We start from the raw sequence: 22,360 nt of genomic DNA on the forward strand, positions 1-22,360 counted from the left end.
TTTTCTCTCCTTATTCATCTTATGAATGACTCCAAAATTAGGACCAAAGAATAAGAGTTAGATTTTGAGGATTTGTGGTTATCAGAAGAAAGCACTGTAAACTATGGCAGCCTTAGAAAGGGCCAAGAGAGATATGTCATAGGGGGGTGCACACATGGTCTTGTAGGGTAGCGATACTTTTATGTCAACTTGCTACATGTCTGGTCCTCTCCTTTGTAGCGTAATTCTGATTTACTGTCTATAAAGTTGAGATTTATATGCACCAGATTGGAATCATAAAAGTTGTATTTATGAAATTACAACTAAGGGATTTTCCTCTACTTTGGATTCATAAAAGTTTAGAGACCTTGTACAAGGATACCGTGCCATCAGTGGGTCACATGTAGCTTCAAATCTATGAGTTGTCTAGATTTAAGTTTTGAAGTTGAACTGTAAAATTCTTCAGGTCATGAAGATCTGTCATGCCATGCACTGTACTTCTTGGATGACCTAAATGTACATATTGCTTAGATCTCTAGAACTGTCAAGTTCTCAGGCTTTTAGTTTCTAATTAGATATTGGTTACTCAGTTGAGTTTTAGGTTTCAGCTTTTGCCAGACTAAATGGAGTTGCTCTTGATTGTTGGTTAGTTTTGTTTTAGTAATTTAGAACATGTTTTTATATATTTTACTAGTTTAGTTTGTAAGAGTAACCTTGTTGAATAGCTTCTTTATAGCCTAATATATATTGGGTACACAGCCCACCTGGCTAGATGTGGGAGCAACCACTCTTTGGTATACCCGGTGTATTGGTTTCCTATTAATGTGGTAACAAATTATCACAAACTTATTTTAAGTTCTGGTGGCTCTAGAAGAGAATCTGTCTTCCAGCTTCTAGAGGCCAGTAATTCCTTGGCTCATATTCCCTTCCTCCATCTTATCTTCAAAGCCAACAACCTAACATCTTCAAGTATCTTACTATCTCCTGCCTTCCTCTTTCACTTGTAAGGACCTCTGTGATTACGTTGGGCCCACCAGGATAATACAGGATAATCTCCCACTCAAGATCCCTAACTTACATTTTCAAATACCTTTTACTATATAAATTAACATATTTATTGACAGATTCTGGAATTAGGATGTGGATTTCTTTGAGGGTGTAAGGGGCCATTACTCCGCCTACCATATTTGTAATGGTAGAATCCTACAGTAGAATTTATGTATCTGCTGAAACTGCATTTGTCAGTCTCCAGTGCTTTGCATATTTATAATGCAGTGGTCACTTTTTTGTCTTCATCTTTTTAAGTTTTCAGCAGTATTCAGTAGTTGTCTAGTTCCTTGATTAAGAAGTGCTTTTATTTTTTCACTTCTATGAAGCCATGCTTTTGGTGTTCATATACTTTACCTCAAAATATTTACTTCTTAATACTTGCTGTTTTGTCCTTAGCTTGACCTCAGGTCTGGGTTGTCTTCTACTTTATCCACAGAAAAAAATTGCCCAGGATTAGGGTATTTAGTATCCTCTCTTATCTTCCTAACTTATATATCTATCCTCCCTATCTGAGCACCAGAATTTGATGACATAGTTGAGTGTTATACCTTAATTTTTAATGATTATCTCAGGTTTATTAAAACAAATATGATTTCTCAGCCAAGCCTACTTCTCTCGCTCATCTCCATTCCAGTAACTGGCACTACATTATACCTACTTTGTTCAAACTAAAATACGAATCCTAGAGTCCATTCTCATATCCCTGTATCTACTCAATATAAGCAAGCCCTACAGCTTCTTCATTTTGCACCATCTCCATTGTTGCCAGCTTAGATCAGGCTTTCTTTATTTCTCAGTCTCGCACTGCCTTTCTAAATGCTCCTTTTTTGTTCCTATTTGTCTACCCCATCCACCATTTCATCTATTCTCTATGCAGTAGCAAAGTGCTTTAGGCTTTGAAGAGGCCAGGTTATTGTTTTGTTTAAATCTTTAGTGACTTTCCTTTATATTATTTACTATAATAAAGCCCTTGCCTATGACATTTGGTTTCTCATTTGCTTATACTCTAGCCTTGGTGGCTCGTTTTGTCTGAGTTCTGGCCTGAAGCCCTTTCTCTGTCCATCTCTCATCACTTACTACTTTGGCTTACTTTATTCATAGTTCTTAACCGTTATCTGAATTTATCTTGCATGATTTTTTAAATTTTCTGCATACTCCCATTGCCTAGAGAGGTGGTTGGTATGCTATAAGTACTCAGGACTTGTTAAATCAGATCCCTAAATTAGCACTAAGCATGTCAGACCTGGAAGACTTTCCTGGTTATCCCACTTGCAGCAAGCCGCCTTCCTTTCCACATGGCAGAAACTTTCACTTTATTCCTACTCAAAGCCTTTTTCCATTGCAGTGAGCTCACAAGCAGCCTCAGCTTGCCTGAGACCCAGTTGCTGGGGAATTGGCTTATAGCATGCAAGCCAATTTTACCCACTCCCTATTTCTCTGGATCCTCCTCTCTGTCATAATGTCCGTTAGTTCATGATAGCCTAAATTTCTACCTAATTTTAGTAGTTTACCTCCTTCATTATCTTATCAGTTTTAGTGTCATCCAGGGGTTTCTTCCAGGAATCTAGGATTGAGTATAGCTCGTCAATTCTCTTGAGAGTAAAATTCTAACAGTTTTTTAATAGCTATAAATTAACACCAGATTAGTACACTTTATAATATACAAGTTACATTTTTCATAGTTGTCCAAATTCAATGCAATTACTAAGTTAGCTGTCTTTTCCTCTTGGGAGACCAACATGTTATATGGAAGAATATATGAGTGTAATTTTCCAGAAGGGAGCAACAACAAAATGAGAATTGAAAAGGCAGTCCAAATGGAAATATTTCTGTAGTGGGTACCTTGTTTATGTTTTAAACCCTGGGGGATTAATATATTCAAATAACTAAAAAATGATGCCTATTGGGTTACTATATAAATTACAATATATGTTTGTCTCTTATACTGGGGGGATACCTGAAGAAAAAAATGGTGCAAGGACATTCTCAGAGTTGGCATTTCTTGTATATAGGAATACCCAGCTGTCAGTGTGATGTAGAAACAGTGATTTTAAGATCAACAGGAAAAAAAAATCAATAGAGTTCTTAGAGAAACAATGAGGCATTTAACAAATTTGTCTGTGGAAACAATGCCTAAGTATGCATCTAATGATAGCTAATGAACAGTAATAATATTTTATAGGTCGAACCACTTTACATATTTAATGAAAGACTGGAACTTGGTCAAGTGGAAAATAAACGGTTTTTAGTATAAGGATGAATAAGGAAATGGAACCAGTATTTTTTAGGTGTTTTATATTAGGCTTTCTGAATGGTTTTTAAATATCTGCTTTTAAATATCTCCCAATGACCCAATGAGGTAGATATTATCACCATTTTAATAGATGAGATACCTGAATTTCAAAAAAGTGATTTCCCAATGAGTTTAGCTTCAAGGAAATAGAAAATTTGCATGGATTTAAGGAAAAAATGCAATACTTATTCATCATTTTAAATACAGTTTTATTCTAGGATGGCCACTTTGGGCTATGGCTCCACACTGGCATAAATACTGGTTTACTTTCCTCTGCCCTAGATTTGTTCTTTATTTTGTATAAACTTCCTTTGAGGGAATTTGTTAAAAATAAAGAATCCCAGGCCCAAAAGATTCTGATTCAGTAGGGTTTGTTTGGAGCCTAGAAATCTGCATTAGGAAAAAACCCTTGGACAATTCTAATGTACAACTCCATAGATCTTTGAGAGGCCTTACCTTGAGGAAAGTTCATAATGTTCGGAAGTAATAGATTTAAAACGAACCTTCATAAAGTGAATTTTAGGAACCTTTCTCCATTAAAGAAACTTACTTGCATTTTATCACCATTAACTTTTTTTTTTATTGTGGAAAATAAAATAGAAAACAAATTTCAAAGCACACCAAAATAATTAGTTATAGAACAGATTCCAGTTTGGTATGGGTTAGTGCCACAATTTCAGGTTTTTCCTTCTAGTTGCTTGGAGAAACTGGAGACTAAAATATCAATATAATGATTCAGCAGTCACGCTCATTTGTTAAATCCTATCTTCTGTGTTGTAACTCCACCTTCTCCTTTGATCTTTTTCCCCATCTTTAGGGGTAACTGGACTGTGCCTATTCTAACATTTTCTTGTTGAAAAGGGCTGTTGATAATATGGGAAAGGGGATGGAACTACTTGATGTTGTGGAGAGAGGCTGTACCCTCTGTATTTCAGGACATACCTGACCTAGGAACCCATTGGGAAGGTGTAGGTTTCTGGAAAGTAATAGTGTTTGCAAGCTTTGTAGAATCTGAGTTCTAGATGTTCTTTGGTTGGCAGGGACCCAGTAATTATTTAAATGCTCTCAGTTTAACATGCTTTTTAATTGTAGAGATTAATTCCAGATCGTTGACACAGGTCAATTTTAAACTTTTTAGAAAAATTCTCATATATCTCGCTGAAATATTTGCTTTAGGAGGCTGCCCTGATTCTTATGGGTAGCTAAATTAGGATTACTTTTATATATATTAAATATATATATATTTTAAAACACCTTATAAGTGAACTCAATGAAGAGCTTGGAGCAGGCCTGAGGTCTTGCTCAAGCACCCAAGGGCTGCGGCTCCACCTCCAGAAGGGCAGGGGGCGGGGCGGGCGCGTCGAAGCCGCGGGGTGGGCCGGAAGGAGGAAAGGCTCGCCGAGGGGGCATCCGCGTGCCGACAGCTCGGTAACTCCCGCGATGTCCGCGCACAATCGGGGCACAGAGCTCGGTAAGGAGCCAGCGAGTCACCCATTCCCCCCCATTTCCCCTACATCCCCTTTCCCATCGTGTCCTGTACGTAGCGCCTCGAGCTTCCTCCTCCCCTCTGGAAGCTGGAGCGGGGTTCAGTGCCGTGCAGAACTTAAGCAGGGTTTGGTTTGGAGCGAGGATCGGGCCGTCAGGGAAGGCTTCATACCGGGCGGGGAGCGGTGGAGCTGGGTCGGTCTTGAGCCTAAGCAGAGGTGTACTGAGAGAGACTTGTTTCGCGGGCATGTTGACGCCGCAGGCCTTTGCGCCCAAGCCCAAGCCTTTTATTTTTGTAAGCGGAAGAAGTCGCAAAGCGTTTGATTTCCATCTTTCACCTTATTCCGTTGATTTTCTAGCTCCCTAGTTGCAAAAAACAAAACTCAACAGCAGCTAAAAATCTTCCTTCTCCCCTCTGTTAATACCGGTGCGATTTTAACACAGCTAGTTGTCAAGTCTCTGTGCTAAAGTATACTAAAAGTATAACTTGTAAATTGTGTATGAATTTTTATGTACAAAGATTTTTGAAACTGTATTTTGTAAAACTGCCTACATTTCACGATTTTTCATTACTGATACTCGTTCAAATGCTACTTGGCAAAAAAAAAAAAAAAAAAAAAATTCAGTTTTCCAAAAGGTGAAAAATAGGTTATTCGAACATAAACCCATGATTGAGCCAAGGGTTAAAGATCTCAGCTAAAGTGTTATAGCTTGAATATGATTGGATTCTGGATCTTCAATTTAGCTGTGAGACTTTGGAAAAATTACATCACGATTGTGTGCTTGTTTCTTTATCTGTGCAATGGTTAACAGCAGTACTTAGCTCATAAGGTGGATCTGGTGATTAAATGAGAACAAGTCAAGTGTTTGTTACATGATGGGTACCTAGCAAGTGTTCAGTAAATAATAATTAGTATTTCTATATAGGGAGTTCTGTTTTGGCGGCTATAAATTATATATAACAAATTTATTTTCCTTAAAAGTGACTTGTAATTAAGCAGTCTAGGTTTTAAGACGTGCTCAGGAATTTTTGTTGAATAAGAGAATAAATCTGTCTTTGTAAGGCAGTTGATTTTCTCGAATTCATTCTGTTTTAATTACTGCCCTTGAGCACATTATGTTTCTAAACACTAGTTCTATTTCTGAATTGTGAACTTTAGTAATAAAGAAGTAGTACCTAGATTGGAAATTCCTGAAAGATAACAGGTGAGGGTTAAGAACAGGATTGGGATATCTTACTCTCCTTGGCATTCCCAGGCATATAGCTGTGTGGCTTTGTATAAGTAAAGAATGCCCTATAATTTTTCCAAACTTAGAAGTTTATTTTTCATTAAAGAAATATAATCATACCATTTTTGCTTTCTTAATTTGCAAGAATTAGAAGCACACTCATTCATTTGTTGAAACTTAACAGTGTAGACAGAAACAATTACTATGTACAGTAATAGTAAATGTGATTTTTATGCACCTGTTCAAATGATCCTAGGTTTGTTTTTGTTGTTCTCTTTGTTTAAATAAAATCAGACATATTTCAAGGATGTTTTTCCTTTACTTATATTAATATTGCAAAACTGTATTTTTTAAAAATCCACACAGGTTTAGTCTAAAATGCTAAAATAAATCATTTAAAAAACTATGTACTGGGAAAAACATCCAGTACTAATTATGCAGTATATCAATTAATGATTTTTTAGAGGCTTTAATTTAAAGTTTTTTTAATAAAATTAGAACTACTTTCTGATGAAATTGACTTTTTGGTTTCCTTATTACAAAAGAAATTTATGTTTATTGTAGAAATTTTAGAAAACGCAGTTAGCACAAAAAGACTGTAAAAATATTAAAAATTTCTTCACTGTTTATATTTTGGTGTATATACTTCTAGTTAAAGGACTTTTTAAAATAAATTGTGTTCAGTTGGGCTGAAGTTGACCCTCGCAATAAAAGCCCTCAGAGGAAAACATTCTTTTAAGTGTGGCATTTAGACATGTGAAAGATGTTTTCCAAACAGGGAACAAGCCCTCTAACTTTAATGTTAATTTTTATGTCAGTGTTTAGTGATCAGTGCTGTTCTGGTTTTCTTCAGCTCAGACCTAAAGCTAAAAATATCCTTGTTTTTCTTTCAGAAGTGTTTGCTCTAAGGGAGTAGATGACTCTGTGTCCTATTAGAAAGCGGGACCAGAAGAAACAAAATCTGGTGCTGCTCTTGAATATCACTGTGGCTCTGGACAAGCCACTAACTTTCTTTGAACTAGGCCAGTGGTTCTTCAAGTGTAGTTCCTGGATCAGCAGCATCAACATTATTACATTATTACTCGTTACAAATGAAGAGTCTCAGGCCTTCTTGAGACCTTACTGAAATGGAAGTTCTGGGAGCAGGGTCCAGCAATCTGAGTTTTAACACGCCCTCCTAATGATGCTGAAGCACTGGCCTAATGATCTTAAAGCTCTCTGGGGCACTACAGTTTCTGGTTCTATTAAAATGGACTGATGTTCTCTCAGTTTTCCTCTTCTGGTTAAATTATTGGTGTTGCATGGTTAGTGATCTTTGTTTTGTTCACTGTTGTATCCCAAGACCCTAGAATAGTGTCTGTCATAAGAAGGCCCTTAAAAATACTTGTTGAATGAAAAAATGAATTTAGAACTACTTGCTTGGGGCAACTGGAGCATCCACCTGGGCCTGTGTGCACGGGCAGGTGCTGTGAAGCACTGCACCTTCCTCATCTTTTCTGAATATTGTTAAAGGTCAATTATGTAACTTCTACCTTTAAAAGTATCTCAGGAAATTTACAGGAAATGTCCACATATGGCTACCTTTCAAATGTGATTATCTTTGGAGGCATCTAGAAAATGAGGGTATGGTACTAGGATCTTCCTGCTCGAAAACATTATCTAATGTATCTGTAAGCACTTGTGTGTAGAAAGGAAAATTCAAAAGGTATCTGAAAGACATCAAAAAAGTAGTAATCGAAAACTGATTTTTAATTGGAAGGCATTGGAGACAACTCTATAGATTTCTTGTATTGCATTAACAAGAGATTGTTTTAAACATATCCACAATTGGAATCATCAGGTACCATGATTACTTTGGAATGTAAAAACTATTTTGTTCTATAGAATCACTTTCTGTTTTGCAGTTCAGAACAGAAAGGACAGCTTATTCTTTTATAACATAGATAAAGGAGATCAGCACTGACTATTTGCAGACCCAAGAACCATTATGGGATTTTATATTTCACAAAGCAAATTTATTCAACCAACAAATGTTGAGTATCATTTGGGTACTAGATAGTATTACCCTTGATTCTGGGGATATGAGATGGACCAGGATGGTCCCTGCCTTTACAGAGCTCAGTCTAGTTCAGGAATTAAGCCTCAGATCAAAATTAGAATAATTATAAATGTGAGATATGTAGTTATTTTCCATTTATTTATTTTTCTTTTTTTATAAACTATAATAAGATGTCCAACTTTATCAAAACCATTTTACAATGTATGCACATCATCTTCCCTTCCATTTCAAAATGTGTTTCTGTGAATCATACCACCAATTAAATACCACCACTGGGAGGGTGGCAGAAGTGGGCCATCGTGTTGCTCACATAGATCTGACTTGTCATAAACTTCGTGAAGAGAAAAGTAAAATTAAAATAACCAAAACCACCAACCAACCCAAAGGCTCCAGGTGCCGACACCCAAGTGTGATAGTTAGGTTCAGTTATCAGCATGGCCAGGTGAAGGTACCTAGTTCTGTTGCTGTGGACATGAGCCAATGATACATGATCCTCATTTGTTGCTCATTACATCTGCAGTTGGCTAGGAGGCATCCCTGCTGCAATGAATGATGTTTGGTTTAATTGGCTGGTGCTTAAATGAGAGAGCTCAACGTAGCACAGCCCAAGCAGCTCAGCAGACCTCATCTCAGCACAAGCAGCTCAGCCCAGGCCTTTGTAAATGAAGGAAGAAATCACCCCGGTGGAAGTTGTTGGAATCCAGAGGCCTGGAGAGAAGGCCAGCAGAGATCACCCTGTGCCTTCCCACATAAGGAAAAACCTCAGATGAAAGTTAGCTGCCTTTCCTCTGAAGAACTAACAAAATAAATCCCCTTTTATTAAAAGCCAATCTGTCTCTGGTGTCTTGCATTCTGGCAGCTAGCAAACTAGAACACCAAGTCAGACCAAATGTACCTCACTGGAAGCAAAGGACAGAGCTGCTTTTATGGGGTAAAAGAACTTTCTGTTCCTAGCTGGAAGCATGGGTAACTCCTAAAAACCTGCCCTGCTCCCTGCAGTGTGGCTCTTTGGCCAGTGGGAAGTTCCCAGCACTACCTATGTGGGCCTGGCTACAGGAAGGCCAGTGAGCTGCAGTCAGGAGTGCAAAGGCATGTAGCTGCTGGCTGGCACTGCTCCTTCCAGTGGTCCTGGGTAGCCTTCAGACGTGGACTCTGGGTTGTAGCCTCCAGGCCTATACTGCCTAAGGGAAGGTACCACTTGGATTTGAACTTTTCCATGTTTTCCCTGAAGAAAGAGGATGGCAGGTCAACAATGATGCATGACTCCCTGTGGCAGAAGGTCAGTCAGGGGCACAAGTTAAAGAGTAGGCAGGAGGCTACCAGTGTGCCCGAGGGCTAACTGATGAGCCACGGACCTTCAACTCACACATTTTCATGCCGAAGGGACCGGGAAGCCACTTGCCCAGGGTTTCATTAACATCCTCCCTGGCTCCTGTCAATATTCCATTGACACAAAAGGAAACAACAGCAAAACCAATCCCCTACCTCCTTGCCATTTCCACTGGTTACCAGAAACTGGTTCATGACCTTGACTTGGAAGTTTCTGTCATAGGTGGCTTGGCCAAGGTCCAGATTTGGACAAACATAATTTGTCAATATCCAGTCAGTGTCCCATTGTTCCTCAAACCTGGTGCTGCTTGCCTCAGTCTACCCAGTTAGGCCATTTGGCTGGGGGAAGAGCTGCACTTCGAAAGGCACCTTGAAGCAGTTGGTGGAAAAAACTCATCCCCATGAGGGAAGACAGCTCAGGAAAATGCTGTGCCCATGGCTTTCTGTATCTGTTCCACAGAAAAGCCCCCAGTTACTGCAGGAGACACTTTTGGGGAATAGACCGCGTTTGTGTGTGTGTACGTGTGTGTGTGTACTTGCACGCATGAGGAAAATAAGCCAGATCCATGAGGCCCTCTATGATCAGACTGTTAGAGATCCATCTCCCAGTTAGCTGGCTGCACAATGGCAGCACAGAAATTTAAAGCCCTTATTGAAAAGGTGGCTACAGTGAAAAAATTACTAGTCACTTTTTGCCTTTTTGTCCCCAGACCTACTTCTCATTAGGTACTAGGATGGGCCTTGAGATGAAAAGGTCATCAAAGATCTGTAGAACATGGTTTTCATCTTTCAGGTTATAGCTCCCCTGTCTTCTGTCCCCTGTTTAGAAACATTAGGAACTAAACAGTGAAAACGAACCTCTGATTCTGCATTCTAGGAAGGTGGAAGAAGCTATGTGCACAGGCTGTTCAAATCAAAATGAAACAGGAGGGGAGAAATGAGAAGGGTCAGTGATGCTCCAAGGGGGGCCCACCGCCTTACCAGGGAACAAGGTCAGGCCCAGTCTTCCCAATTGTGATTCATAAAGACCTCGTGCCAGCCACTCTTACCCACTAGAGAATCAGTAGGGAAAGACCCATTAATGCAGCTATAGGATGGGGGAGAAGTGATAAAGAGATGATATGAAAGTGAAAGCAATTCATGACCTGAGGTAGATGTCAATTTCACACTTCACCTGGGCCTCTCTTTTCCAGCTACATGGACAGCGACACTAGTAGAGCCACCTTGTGCTGCACAGCCACAGGTCGCAGCATCTTGCAGCCCTTCAGCTCCCAGACTCTTGGAGGAAGGGGTGCCAAGAAGGCCTCAACATGCTTTGCTCCAGGACCATGGGAACAGATGGGACTGTTGGAGCAGCAGAGGACAGTCTCAGGGTGCTGGTTTTACTGCTTGCTCACATACCACAATTGAGACCCAATGTGCTGAAAGAAAGCATGTTTTTAGGTACAGCTAAAAAGAAGGTTCTGAGTAGATTGTGTTCCCCCGCACTTGTCTTGCTTCAGGCCTAGGCTGTCTGGCTCCCAGCTCACACAGAAGCTAAGTGTAGTTACCTTGCACCTTGTACAAGGCTTTACAGCGGAAAAAGGTGCTTCAGGAGGCCTCTGAACATTCTACTGCTATTTGACAAATTCCCCAAACCACAAGGGTCTGTTCCTGTGTTGAGGAGTGGTGCCATCAAGACAGACCTAGAAGCATCTGGTCCTGCCTCTGGATCTAGAGTCGGTTCTCTCACCTAGACCCACCCCATCCCCAGTCACCCCACAAGTTTGAAGGGTGTAAAAAACAGGATCACTTTGGTGAGGTGGGTGCTCTCCAGACTGCTGTGCATAGTGAGTGGTTAACACTAAGCTGACAGGCACCAGGGTGCTGGAGCTGGCCCAGAAACTGTTTTTGAACCACAACAGTGGGAGGCCTGGAGGCTAAGACTGCGTGGGAAGTCCAGGTTTGGAGGCTTTGAAGAGAGGAGGGAACATACTGGAGTGAACCAGCACAACATCTTAGGCTCCTTTTTCGGGGACAGGTTTAGCTTATAAGGACCAAGACCTCTAACCTGCCAGCAGAAATGCCAAAGAACTTGCAGGCCCCTGGGCAAAGCCTTCCTTTTCCACACACACTGGGCCACTCAGCTCCTTGAGACCTGCAGCCTCATGCTCAGGCCTGACCTTTCTAGAATGCTGGGCTTGTGGATTTCACATAACAGCCAATCTCCGCTCCTCCCAGGACCATCTGCCTCACCTCCTCAGAGGAGATGACCTAACAATATTCCAAACAAAAAACTTCTCACTTTCTCCTCCCAACAACAGTTCACAACCCACAAAAGGCAAACAAGCCTATTTCTCTGGGGATTTTTAAATACAATAGTATAAATAAAACTTAAAATAACAAAATAGTATGAAAATATAACTTAAAAATATGAAAGTCAAATAGCTTTCGGAAGACTTAAAAGTCTGTTTTACTCATTAGTCCCCTAGGTACTCAGTAGGAAATAATCAGCATACTCGAAAGATGTTAGCTCATAAAATAGGCTTTAGAAAACAACAGTTACAAAAGCCATCTTGAGTAAGAAAGCATATCGGCTCCAACTTGGTCAGTGGGTGACTTTTTTTTCACACTCCCCACAGCCTTGTTGCGAGGGGATGCCCACAATCGATGTGTGTGCGTGAGACAAGGGACAGGGGCTTCTGGGTCCCTCACAACTCTGGGACAAACAACAAACAAAGCTCCGTGCTTGCATATTTCGGTCAGTGTTTGTAGTACAACTGAATTGGGATCCTCCAACTGCCCACGGCCCCCTTGGGGTTGGTTCATCTTCCTTCTTTTTAAGTATCGGTATTCTGGGAGGGGCTTGGGAGTGGGCAGAGACGAGAGGAACAGAGGTAGAAGAGGAGGGGCTGAGTGAGGAGGGAGAGGAAGGCGCTGCAGGATGACCATTTGCTGACCCAGCGGCTGGCTGGACCCCAACCTGTCACCGCCAGCATAGGGATGGGTCATACAGGGAGCCTGAAGTAGTGCTTCTTCTTCTTCGCGGGCTTTAGGGGCATCAGTAGCCGAGGTCCTCCTGCACTCCATCTCATCATTAGCTGAAATCAGGAGCTCAGACTCAGACTTCTCATGGGAGGCGTTCTCTCTGTAGCGCACCTTGCTCCCGTTCCTTGAGCCCTGGTGGATTCCTCTTTCTTCTAGTTTGGCTTTCATCTTCCCTTTCTCATGAGGAAATTGTTGACTATCAAAACATCAAAACATTGACAAAGAAGGGGACAATCAGCATGACTGGCCAGTTTCAGATCTGGGTTTTCAAGGGTGGGGGGCCTACCTTTTTCCACTAGAGTATTAGGAGGTCAGCGAAGACGATGGATTTTTTCAGAAATCGTGATCACAATGTTCAGAGCACACTGTCCGACCCACACTTGGCACTGCAGCGGGGCTCCGTGCTCGCCAGAACGTACGGCCTCCCGTTGTTGCCACTCCGCCAAGATGCTGTCAGCTCACAGGCCCACTCATGTGTATGAGCAGCATGCCCACGGGGGCTTCTGGAGGAAATGGATGCGTGCAGTGAACAAGTGTCCTCCTGGGTGAGATCTGCTAAATATACATTTGCAAAGTGGATGGACAGCATTCCTATGGCTTGTTTGGAAGTGTCATAAAAAGCCATGTCCTCCGTGGGCGGCACTCATGCTTTGGTTCTCTGAAGCGTTTCAGCATCAGTGTGCTGAAGCCCACGACGCCAAGCAGCCTCTGCAGGAGGATGTGTAAACTGCATGAGCGAGGGGCTCTCACAGCAGCAGGTCCCAGGAGCGAATGTGAAGGCGGCCCCGCCGGCAGGCAGCCCACGGTTCAGGGCTGGGTCCTGCATGGTGAACCTGGCCAGGCCCAGTCGCCAAGGTCAGAGCTGGGAGCCCGAGTCTAGAGCAGGTACCTCCACCCCACGGTAGCTCCATTTATTTTTACTTAAGATATGTACCTAGACTGCTCCTTAAATGGGGTGATAACAGAGAGTTCTGACCCTCTTGTATTATAACCTTTATTTTCCTTTTAGAAGAACTCACTCAGGTAACTGAGTTGGTGTTGTAAGGAGCTCATTTCTGCCATTCCTCCCAAGACATAATTTTAGTATAGAATGTTTCTGATTCTGGTGCTGGTCATTTCCCATTGCACAGTTATACAGGCATACCTCGGAGATATCGTGGGCTCAAGTCCAGACCACTGCATAAAGCGAATAGCACTCTAAAGTGAGTCATGTGAATTTTTGGTTTCCCAGTGCATATAAAAGTTTGTATGTACACTACACTGAAGTCTATTAAGTGTGCAATAAATGCATTATGTCTTAAAAACAATGTATATAACTTAATATGAAAATACTTTATTGCTAAAAAATGCTAACCATCATCTGAATCTTCAGTGAGTCATACTTTTTTTTTGCTGGTGGAGGGTCTTGTTTAGATGTTGGTGACTGCTGACTGATCAGGGTGGTGGTTGCTGAAGGTTGTGGCAGCTATGGTAATTTCTTAAAATAAGATAATACTGAAGTTTGCTGCATTGATTTACTCTTCCTTTACAAAATATTTCTCTATAATATTTGATGCTCTTTGACTACATTTTACCCACAGTAGAATTTCTTTCTAAATTAGAGTCAGTCTTCTTAAACCCTGCCACTGCTTTATCAGCTAAGTTGAATATTCTAAATCCTTTGTTGACATTTCAACAATGTTCTCAGCATCTTCAGAGGCGTAGATTCCATCTAAAGAAACCACTTTCTTTGCTCACCCATAGGAAGCACTTCCTCATCTATTAAAGTTTGAGATTTCAGAAATTCAGTCACATCTTCAGGCTACACTTCTAATTTTAATTCTTTTGCTATTTCCATCACATATGCAATTTCTTCCCCCACTGAAGTCTTCAACTCCCTCAGTCATCCATGAGGATAAGTTTTTCCAAACTGTTAATATTGATATTTTGACCTCCTCCCATGGATAATTAATGTTCTTAATGGCATCTGGATGGGTGAATCTTTTCCAGAAGGTTTTTTTCAATTTATTTTGCCCAGATCCATCAGAGGAATCATTTTCTATGGCAGCTTATTTATTAAATATAAAACTTACAAAATGTATTTATTAAATAATAAAATTTAGAAGTAAAAAGCTACGCTATGATCCATGGGCTACAAAATGGATGTTGTGTTAGGAGTCATGAAAACAACACTTGTCTCGTGGTCCATCTCCATCAGAGCTCTTGGTTGACCAGGTGCACTGTCCATGAGCAGTAATATTTTGAAATGAATCTTTTTTTCTGAGTAGTAGGTTTCAGCAGTAGGCTAAAATATTCAGTAAGCAGTTAAGCTGTCCCAGTCTTTGCTGTTCCACTTATAAAGCACAGGCAGAATGGATTTAGCATAATTCTTAAGGGTCCTAGGATTTTCAGAATGGTAACTGAGCATTGACTTCAGCTTAAAATCACCAGCTGCACTAACCCCTAACAAGAGAATCAATCTGTCCTTTGAAGCTTTGAACCCAGGGGTTAACTTCTCTAGCTATGAAAGTCCTACATGACATGTTCTTCCAATAGAATGCTGTTTTATCCACATTGAAAATATATTTAATGTAGTTATCTTTCTCGTGTATATTAGCTAGATCTTCTGGATAAGTTGCTACAACTTCTACACCACAGAAACATCCTATCAGATGGCACACAGTTTGGTCTCATTATTGATGATGTTCATTTTGATCACTTGATTAAAATGGTGTCTAGCAGCCTTCTCCGCTGTAAATTTATGTTCTAACCTTTGTAATTAATATGTATTTGTGGGGAGTACTTTGAAATATTTAAGTGTCCTGTTCCTTTGCAAATTTCTGTTTATTTGTTTATACTAATATGTACTCAGGTTTCCTATTTTCCCAATGGATCATAATCATTATTATTTATATTAGTATTCAAATAATTTGAGATTGTGTTGGTTTCTCTGTCCTTTTGACATGCCCCATCATTCTTTTTTTTTTTTTTTTGGCACAGGCAGGCACTGGGAATTGAACCCGGGTCTCTGACACGGCAGGCAAGTTCTCACTCTGCCTGTTGAGCCACTGTGGCCCACTCCCCATCATTCCTAAGTACTCCTTTACTTTCTGGCTCAGGGTGTTCCTGGCTAATCTTATACTTTTCCTGCTCCAGCCCTACAACCAGCTATTTGTCCATGAGCATTTCTTTCCATGGATAATAAATAGTATTTCAAAGCCAAGATCTGGACACTAGGTGTGCTCATGACAACCGGATGACTTTGCTCCCTGTCCCTCAGTTGGCAGAGTCGCAGAATTTATGTACTCTGTACACACACACACGTTTATTTCTAAGTCTACCTCTCTATTTCACTATCATCCATCTGTCTATTTATTGACCTCTCTCTGTACATTGAAAACCTTGAATTCACACTGATACCTTCAGTTCCTGTCCAACACCACAGAATTCATTCCGATTTTCTCTCCTTCCCTATGCTGAGCTGTATATGCCACACCCCAGAAGACATGCTTCTCCACTTTTTCCCTCTCTACCTCAGCTGGGCAGCGCACCTGTGTAGGTACCTCCTTCACCTTCCCCAGTTTCCAGCTGCTGCCCGTGTGGATTCTGTCTCCTTACAGTAGTTGTGTGGCGTTCTGTCAGGCTGCCTCTCTGTAGAGATACCGTCTTTGTCCTTCTTGTGCTTTGACTCCCCATGGCTGGCTGCCCCTGGGTCCAGATCCCCTCCTTGCTATGACTGAATTCTGACCCCATGTATGATGCCCCTCCTCACTCATTTGGACTCCTATACCCAACTCTGGAACGTGGTGGCTACCTCCTCCCAGCCTGGCTCATTGTCAACCTTGCTTGTCCCCACCCCCACCCCCACACCCTGCCCCAGTGCTTTAGGAGAGATTTTCAAGAAGGGAAGGGAAAAGGGACCAGAATAATTTAATTATTTAAGTTTATTCTTATATATGATAACTTGCCTGCTGTTTCTGGCACTTGTTGCCAGTGCTAATAGCGGGGAATGCCAAGGTTGCCTAAGCTGGCCTTTTGTTCTCACAGAGCTCACGGTCAACTACAGGAGACAGTCATGTGACTCATTACATACAGTGTGATAAATGTGACGATAGAAATGTAGGATTGGAAAGAAAAAGAGGAATTCATAGACAGTGCAAGGAAGAATTTTTAGAAAGAGCATTCTTGAAAGGAAGGAGTCGTGCAAAGGCACTGAGCAAAAACAGTCTGACATGTTTCTTTAACTACAGGAACCCAATTTTCAGGTGTCTAGTGTAACCTTCTTGTACTAAAATGGTTAATATTTTGGTAAAGGAAGAAAGGAATCCTTCATATTCTATGTATGAAATATGTACTCACAGTAAATATCATGATTATGTACATATTTTAATTTTAGATGGGGCATCCTTTTACAAATGCTAACTTTGATTTTACCTTTGAAGCCTTTTTTTTTTTTTAAAGGAAAGACAGAGAGAAGGAAGGAAGGAAGGAAGAAAGGGAAACATCTTTAAACATTTTCTTGTTTTATTGTATTTTGTTTTTTTGTTACATGGGCTGGGGCCGGGAATCGAACCGAGGTCCTCCGGCATAGCAGGCAAGCACTTTGCCCGCTGAGCCACCGCAGCCCGCCCCCTTTGAAGCCTTTTATTTTTTGTTTTTCAACGTGACAGGTGAGGCTGTCTTTTATTATTCTATACTGTTTTGGTAACTAGAAAAACTATAAAGAAATTATTTAGGTTTGTTGTATAATTCAATAATTTTTTATATAGTGCCTGCTAAGTTTAAAAAAAATTAATGGTCTAAGCTCTGTGGATTTCAGTATTTAGGAAGGAAGACAAACTTCAAGCACTCATTTAAAATGGACTGCCTCTGCCAGGAAAGAAAGACTAGTAAATGAGACAGTAGACAGAGCCCTTGAGGATGTGATTTTAAACATGTCACTAGAAATTGTTTAAGTGGAGAGCCCTGGCCCTTTTAAAACACTGTCTGTCACTTGAGGATTGGGTCACCTTGAAGTGTGTTCATCTTTGAGTTAAAGACATAAAAAGGCACTTTGAAATTTTTCAGTTAACTTTGGCGTGTGTTGTGTGTGTGTCTGAGGTTGTCCTCTCCTCAAGTCTGCTTCAGCTCTCACGGTTCCCTGGAAACCAAAGTGGATGCAAGAGATGGATAAATGTTTAATCTCAGCTCCAGCAAACTGTACAGATTTTTTTTAAATGTTGAGACACTCTGACTGCGACTTCTGGCTCTCTTTGTATAGTCAGGCCTTCCTTCCCCAAGGCAAAGTCTGAAATAAGAGCAGCCTCTGGTAATTACTTCTTATAAGATGCCATGTACCTGTTGTCTTGGTTTATTCTGAAATGTGTTCTTTTGTTAATGATGTCAAGATTGTGGTATTTAGAGTCTGGTAAAAATATCCAAATTCACTATTTTTGTAAACCAAAGTCAGATAAGTTTATTGATGGAAAACCTAGTATATATATATATATATATATATATATATATATAAATATAACTCCTGGCCTCCTGGACTCACAGAGAGGGAGGTGTATGTGTGTGTGTGTGAAGTTTCATTCAAATGTGTAGAATTTTATATTGAACAAGGGTCTGGCATGAAATTATGCAGACTTCTTATCTCCTCTGTATTATGTACATATTACTTAATGAATGTTTCTAGGACAATAATAATGTTCACATTTATAAAGCTTTCATTGCAAGAAGTCATTTTGGCTATCAGTCCAACACCCTTGTGTTACAGATGATTAAACTGACACCAAGGGAAGTTAAGCCTCAGATCATATGACTGGTTAGAGGGAGGACTGGAACTGGAACTCAGGCTCCATTTATTCTCATATACTGAGTGCCTCCCACCCTTACAACTGATTTTCTTTGAGCCCAGCTGGGTTGTGGTCCAGCATCGGAATCACCTGAAATACTTGCTAAAAATGCAGATTCCTGAGCCCCACACTAGCTTTAATTATCGATATTGTAAGGAGGAGCCCACGAATCTGCATTTTCACAGACTCCCCAGATAATTCTCATAAACAGTGCAGATTCAACCCTGCAACACGCTGTAGAGTGACAAATCCTTTCTCTGTCACTTTTACCTTTACAGTAATATCTTGTTATATTTCATAAGCAAAGTTTCTTTAAGTAAATTTGGGGGGAAATTAGCCCTTTATTTTCTGATTGAAATAAGTGAAGAAATGTGTTAAAATAAATGTCAAGGTATATTGGAAAAATCAGGAGGGTTAGGCAGTTAACAATATGAGAGTAACACTAGCCTGAAAAGGAGCATATTTTATTCAAAGAATGCCAATGGCTGATGGAAAAATATAACAATGTATTTCTTAATGATTTTGGAAATTGACATCATAGTATCTTCTCCATTGTCTCAGAGACTTATTACGCAGTATTTGTATTTTGGGAAGGAGTTCAATCTTTATATTACTTTGGTGTCTTGAAAGAAATTTCTTTAGTAAGTAAGGAGAAACATAATGTTCCTGATAATTTTCCAAAAAGAAACAAGAAATATATTTTAATCTTGTATCTTTATAAGCAGAAGTTGATATCATTTTTCTTTTTTTTCAAAAAAAAAAAAACTTGACTCTTGGGGAAGCAATTGTGATTATAGTCTCAACTCTTTCATTCAGCATACATGTGTAGTGTACTTACTGTGAACTTAACGCTATCCACATCGTTTTGAAAAATACAACAGCAGCAGAAGTTGGAAGCCCTGCCCTTGAGAAGCTTCTATTCATTAAACTTTAAATATGACTGAGGAAGCACACTTCTTCGCTCTTGTCAAGGAAGGCAAACTATGGCCATCATCAGGATATGGAGTTGCTAACCAGTGGCATTGTTATGATATGGAGTTGTTAACTGGTCTCCATTGTTTTATTAACCTTTGGTTAATCATCTAAAAATACTGAGCCGAAATCTCAAGCTAGGCAAGATTGAATATGGGTTTTATCATTGAGAACACTTCCATAGATGTGTTTCTAGGAAGAAAAAAGCCAAAATTTCAGTCTGCAGAAGAGTACTATGTTTGACTGGGTGTAGATATTATACCACTTATGACGATATCTGGAGAAACCATGTGATTAGCATATAGGGTTCAGAAAATAGTGTCTGTGCTAATAATACTGAAGATAGCCTTGAGGAAAAACAGAGATCTCTCTACATCCGAAAAAAAAGGTCAATCATTTTGGTGTTTCAGGGTAGTTACTTTCACAAGCTCAGTTGAAATTTGACATTCAATGGAATTAATATCAGGAATCTTTGCCTAGCCATGTATGCGTCACTGAACACAGCATGGTTATCTAGGAATTTTCCTGGATGGGGCAGTGGGAAAGATTCAGGATCAGGACTCAAGCACTTTTATTCTTCACTCTGATAACATCTGGCAGAGTGGTTTCCAAATCTATCAAACCAATATGTTATGTCTGAGAATGCTTCCAAGTCTGAATTTCTTTGATTCTCCTAATGATTCCTTAGAATTACCATCCAGTAGAATTGTAGGTCTGTGTTGTTACTGAGCTTGGAGTTCATACCTTTTCCATCTTTCTCTGGCCATCATAATCCTCTCGCGTTTTCAAGGCTCTCAGTTCCAGTGACCAGTTTACACATTTTCCCTTTCTCTGGTTACTGAGTATGACTGAACACATTGTTGAACATTTCTTTCTCTCTAGATGTTTTATGAGCATACATCTTGAGTTCATATATCTTTGCATGAGCAGAACCTTTTATTTCTATTCGTCCCTCTGCATGGCCGAGTATTGGTTATAATCTTACTATTTGTTCCATAAAAATATCCTGTGAATTCTCCTCTTTGCCTTTTCTTCTATTTCTAGTACTGGCTCATTCTATCACATACCTAAATCATGGTGGTGGCCATATAGTTGATTTCTATACCTCTGGTCTTTCTCATCTGTCCTAGGAAAACCCATGCTCAGATAAACTTTTCCTTCTTATTGTTTGTTCAAATAGAGCAAATGAGATTTATCTTCTCAGATTTGCTTTTTTAAAATTATTTGCTTCCCTTAGAGTATACTTATATCTCATGAGAAATGTATAATTAGACTTAATTGAATGAATGTAATGGCTATCTTTAGTTGAAGAAAATAATTGCATTAGTGAACAGCCCCACTATATATGAATGGGTTTAGCCAGGTAGGAATTCCCACAAGACTAGAAATAGAAATGTGTTATAATTATATGTCTAATCCTGAATTAAGTAAATATATTATGTTTTCACTCTAGAGATTGTATGCTTGTCCTAAATGATGGATGAAATAGCATAGCATTCTAGAAATATCTTGGGTTTTAGAATCACAGAGACCTGCATTTGAATCTTAGCTCTGACGCTAATGTTGCCACTTTGGATGAGGTAGTTTAATCTCTCTGAACTTTAGTTTCTTCATCTGTAAAATGGGCCTAATGCCTTACTGGCAGTTAGTGTGGCTATTAAATGAGAAATGTAGTCAAATGACTTTTAGCTTGATGAATGATTAATAAATGGTAGCCATTATTCCAATAATTCCAACTGATCCTATTTTATCTTTCTAAAATACTTCTATGCCTTAATTATTTCACCTCTTGCATGAAGGCTTACTTGGTCTCCTTAACTGAACTTTTCTCCGCTGATCCCAAGGTACTTTCCCTACTGATTTCTGTCTTGTGTTTATATGTTCTAGTAAGACTATTAATAAGCTGCTTGAAAGTAGGGTCTGTGTTTGATTGTACCCTATTTCCCTTACATCATTTAGAAACTATTACTATTCATGATGCGAGTAATAGTTTGTACCAGTGTTTGATAAATGAATGAATAAAGAAGCAGGGCTCCCTTTTCCAGGAACTTACAGTTACTTTTTACTGCCTGGTGTACTAAGGCCTGACACCTCCTTCTCTTATCCTTTGAAGGTCCTGGCTCATTGTTTCTATTCCCTTTACTCTCATACCCTCCTCTGCTCCTGTCTCAGCTTGGACTGTAGCCTTTATTCTTTGCAAATGTTGCTCCTCTTTGCAATATGCCTCTTTCTCTCTCCTTTGCCTATCAGAAACTATCACCAGCCTTGTAGGTCAAGCTTAAATCCCTCTACTCCTATGAACCCTTCTCTTATTTCTCTTGTTTACTGGAAGCATTTTCGTACTTAATTCTCTTCATTTTTTCCTCTGTAAGTTTTCTTCTTGCCGTTTGAGCACATGTTCCTTAACAACAAAGTTGTAGTAATACATAAAAGGCATAGGTTATCTGCAAATTTTGCAGAATGAGTCAGTGTGGAGGTTTTATTCTTTACGTTGGAAAAATAATTCTTTAAAGCTTATGTCATCTGGGATAAAATATTTCTCAAGTTAAGTATCAGTAAAGGGCGTTCTCCCCTGATTATAAAGATAATGCATAACCGTTACAGAAATTTTTGAAAATTCATAACTACATAGAAAAGGAAATTGATATTGCTCAGTGTCTTCCCAGACAGAGCTTTGAAGGTTTAGTTCTTGTCTGAGGTTGAACGCACTGGGCAGAATTCACTGTTTTTGGTGACTTGGAAGATCATGGTTAGAAACATCTTAGATTCCACTGTTTTTGTAGGTGCATTTTTCCCCAATGTATTTCTTGGGCTTTTAGAGCCACTTTGCTTTAATCAGTTGGCCCTGTTGCTCAACTTTTTGGGTTCATTGAATGCATCTTTAATAAATGTTTTGGTTCCTCCCCTGTGATAGGCTGTCAACCTTCTGCCATAGCAATTCTCCACCTTCTGTTTTGCTATTTCTAATATGCACTAGGCTAAGAATCAAGGTACTACAATTGTGGGTAAACTAAAAGCAGAGGGTTCTAAGTGAAGGGTTCTAGCAGCCTTCCACTGTCAGGATTCTGCAAGAGAATTAAGCCCTACTGCCTTGTGGCATCCGACATCCATAATGAATTA

General features: G+C 39.8%; 1 protein-coding gene and 1 pseudogene across 2 annotated transcripts in view; one reads left to right on the plus strand and one right to left on the minus strand.

Annotated features, from left to right (window-relative positions):
- Window positions 1–4,661: 4,661 nt before the first annotated feature.
- Window positions 4,662–22,360, plus strand: part of DERA (deoxyribose-phosphate aldolase) — a 120,941-nt gene continuing 103,242 nt past the window's right edge. The window contains exon 1 of one of the 2 annotated variants that reach the window (XM_077170212.1): window positions 4,662–4,793. In XM_077170212.1, coding sequence (XP_077026327.1) covers window positions 4,763–4,793 — 31 coding nt within the window. In that variant the 5' untranslated portion in view covers window positions 4,662–4,762. The remainder of the gene's footprint in view (window positions 4,794–22,360) is intronic. The other variant, XM_077170213.1, reaches the window with a different exon arrangement.
- LOC143689847 (store-operated calcium entry regulator STIMATE pseudogene) lies at window positions 11,967–13,278 on the minus strand (annotated as a pseudogene).

Source organism: Tamandua tetradactyla, chromosome 7, assembly GCF_023851605.1.
Source record: "Tamandua tetradactyla isolate mTamTet1 chromosome 7, mTamTet1.pri, whole genome shotgun sequence".
NCBI classification, from domain to species: Eukaryota; Metazoa; Chordata; class Mammalia; order Pilosa; family Myrmecophagidae; genus Tamandua; species Tamandua tetradactyla.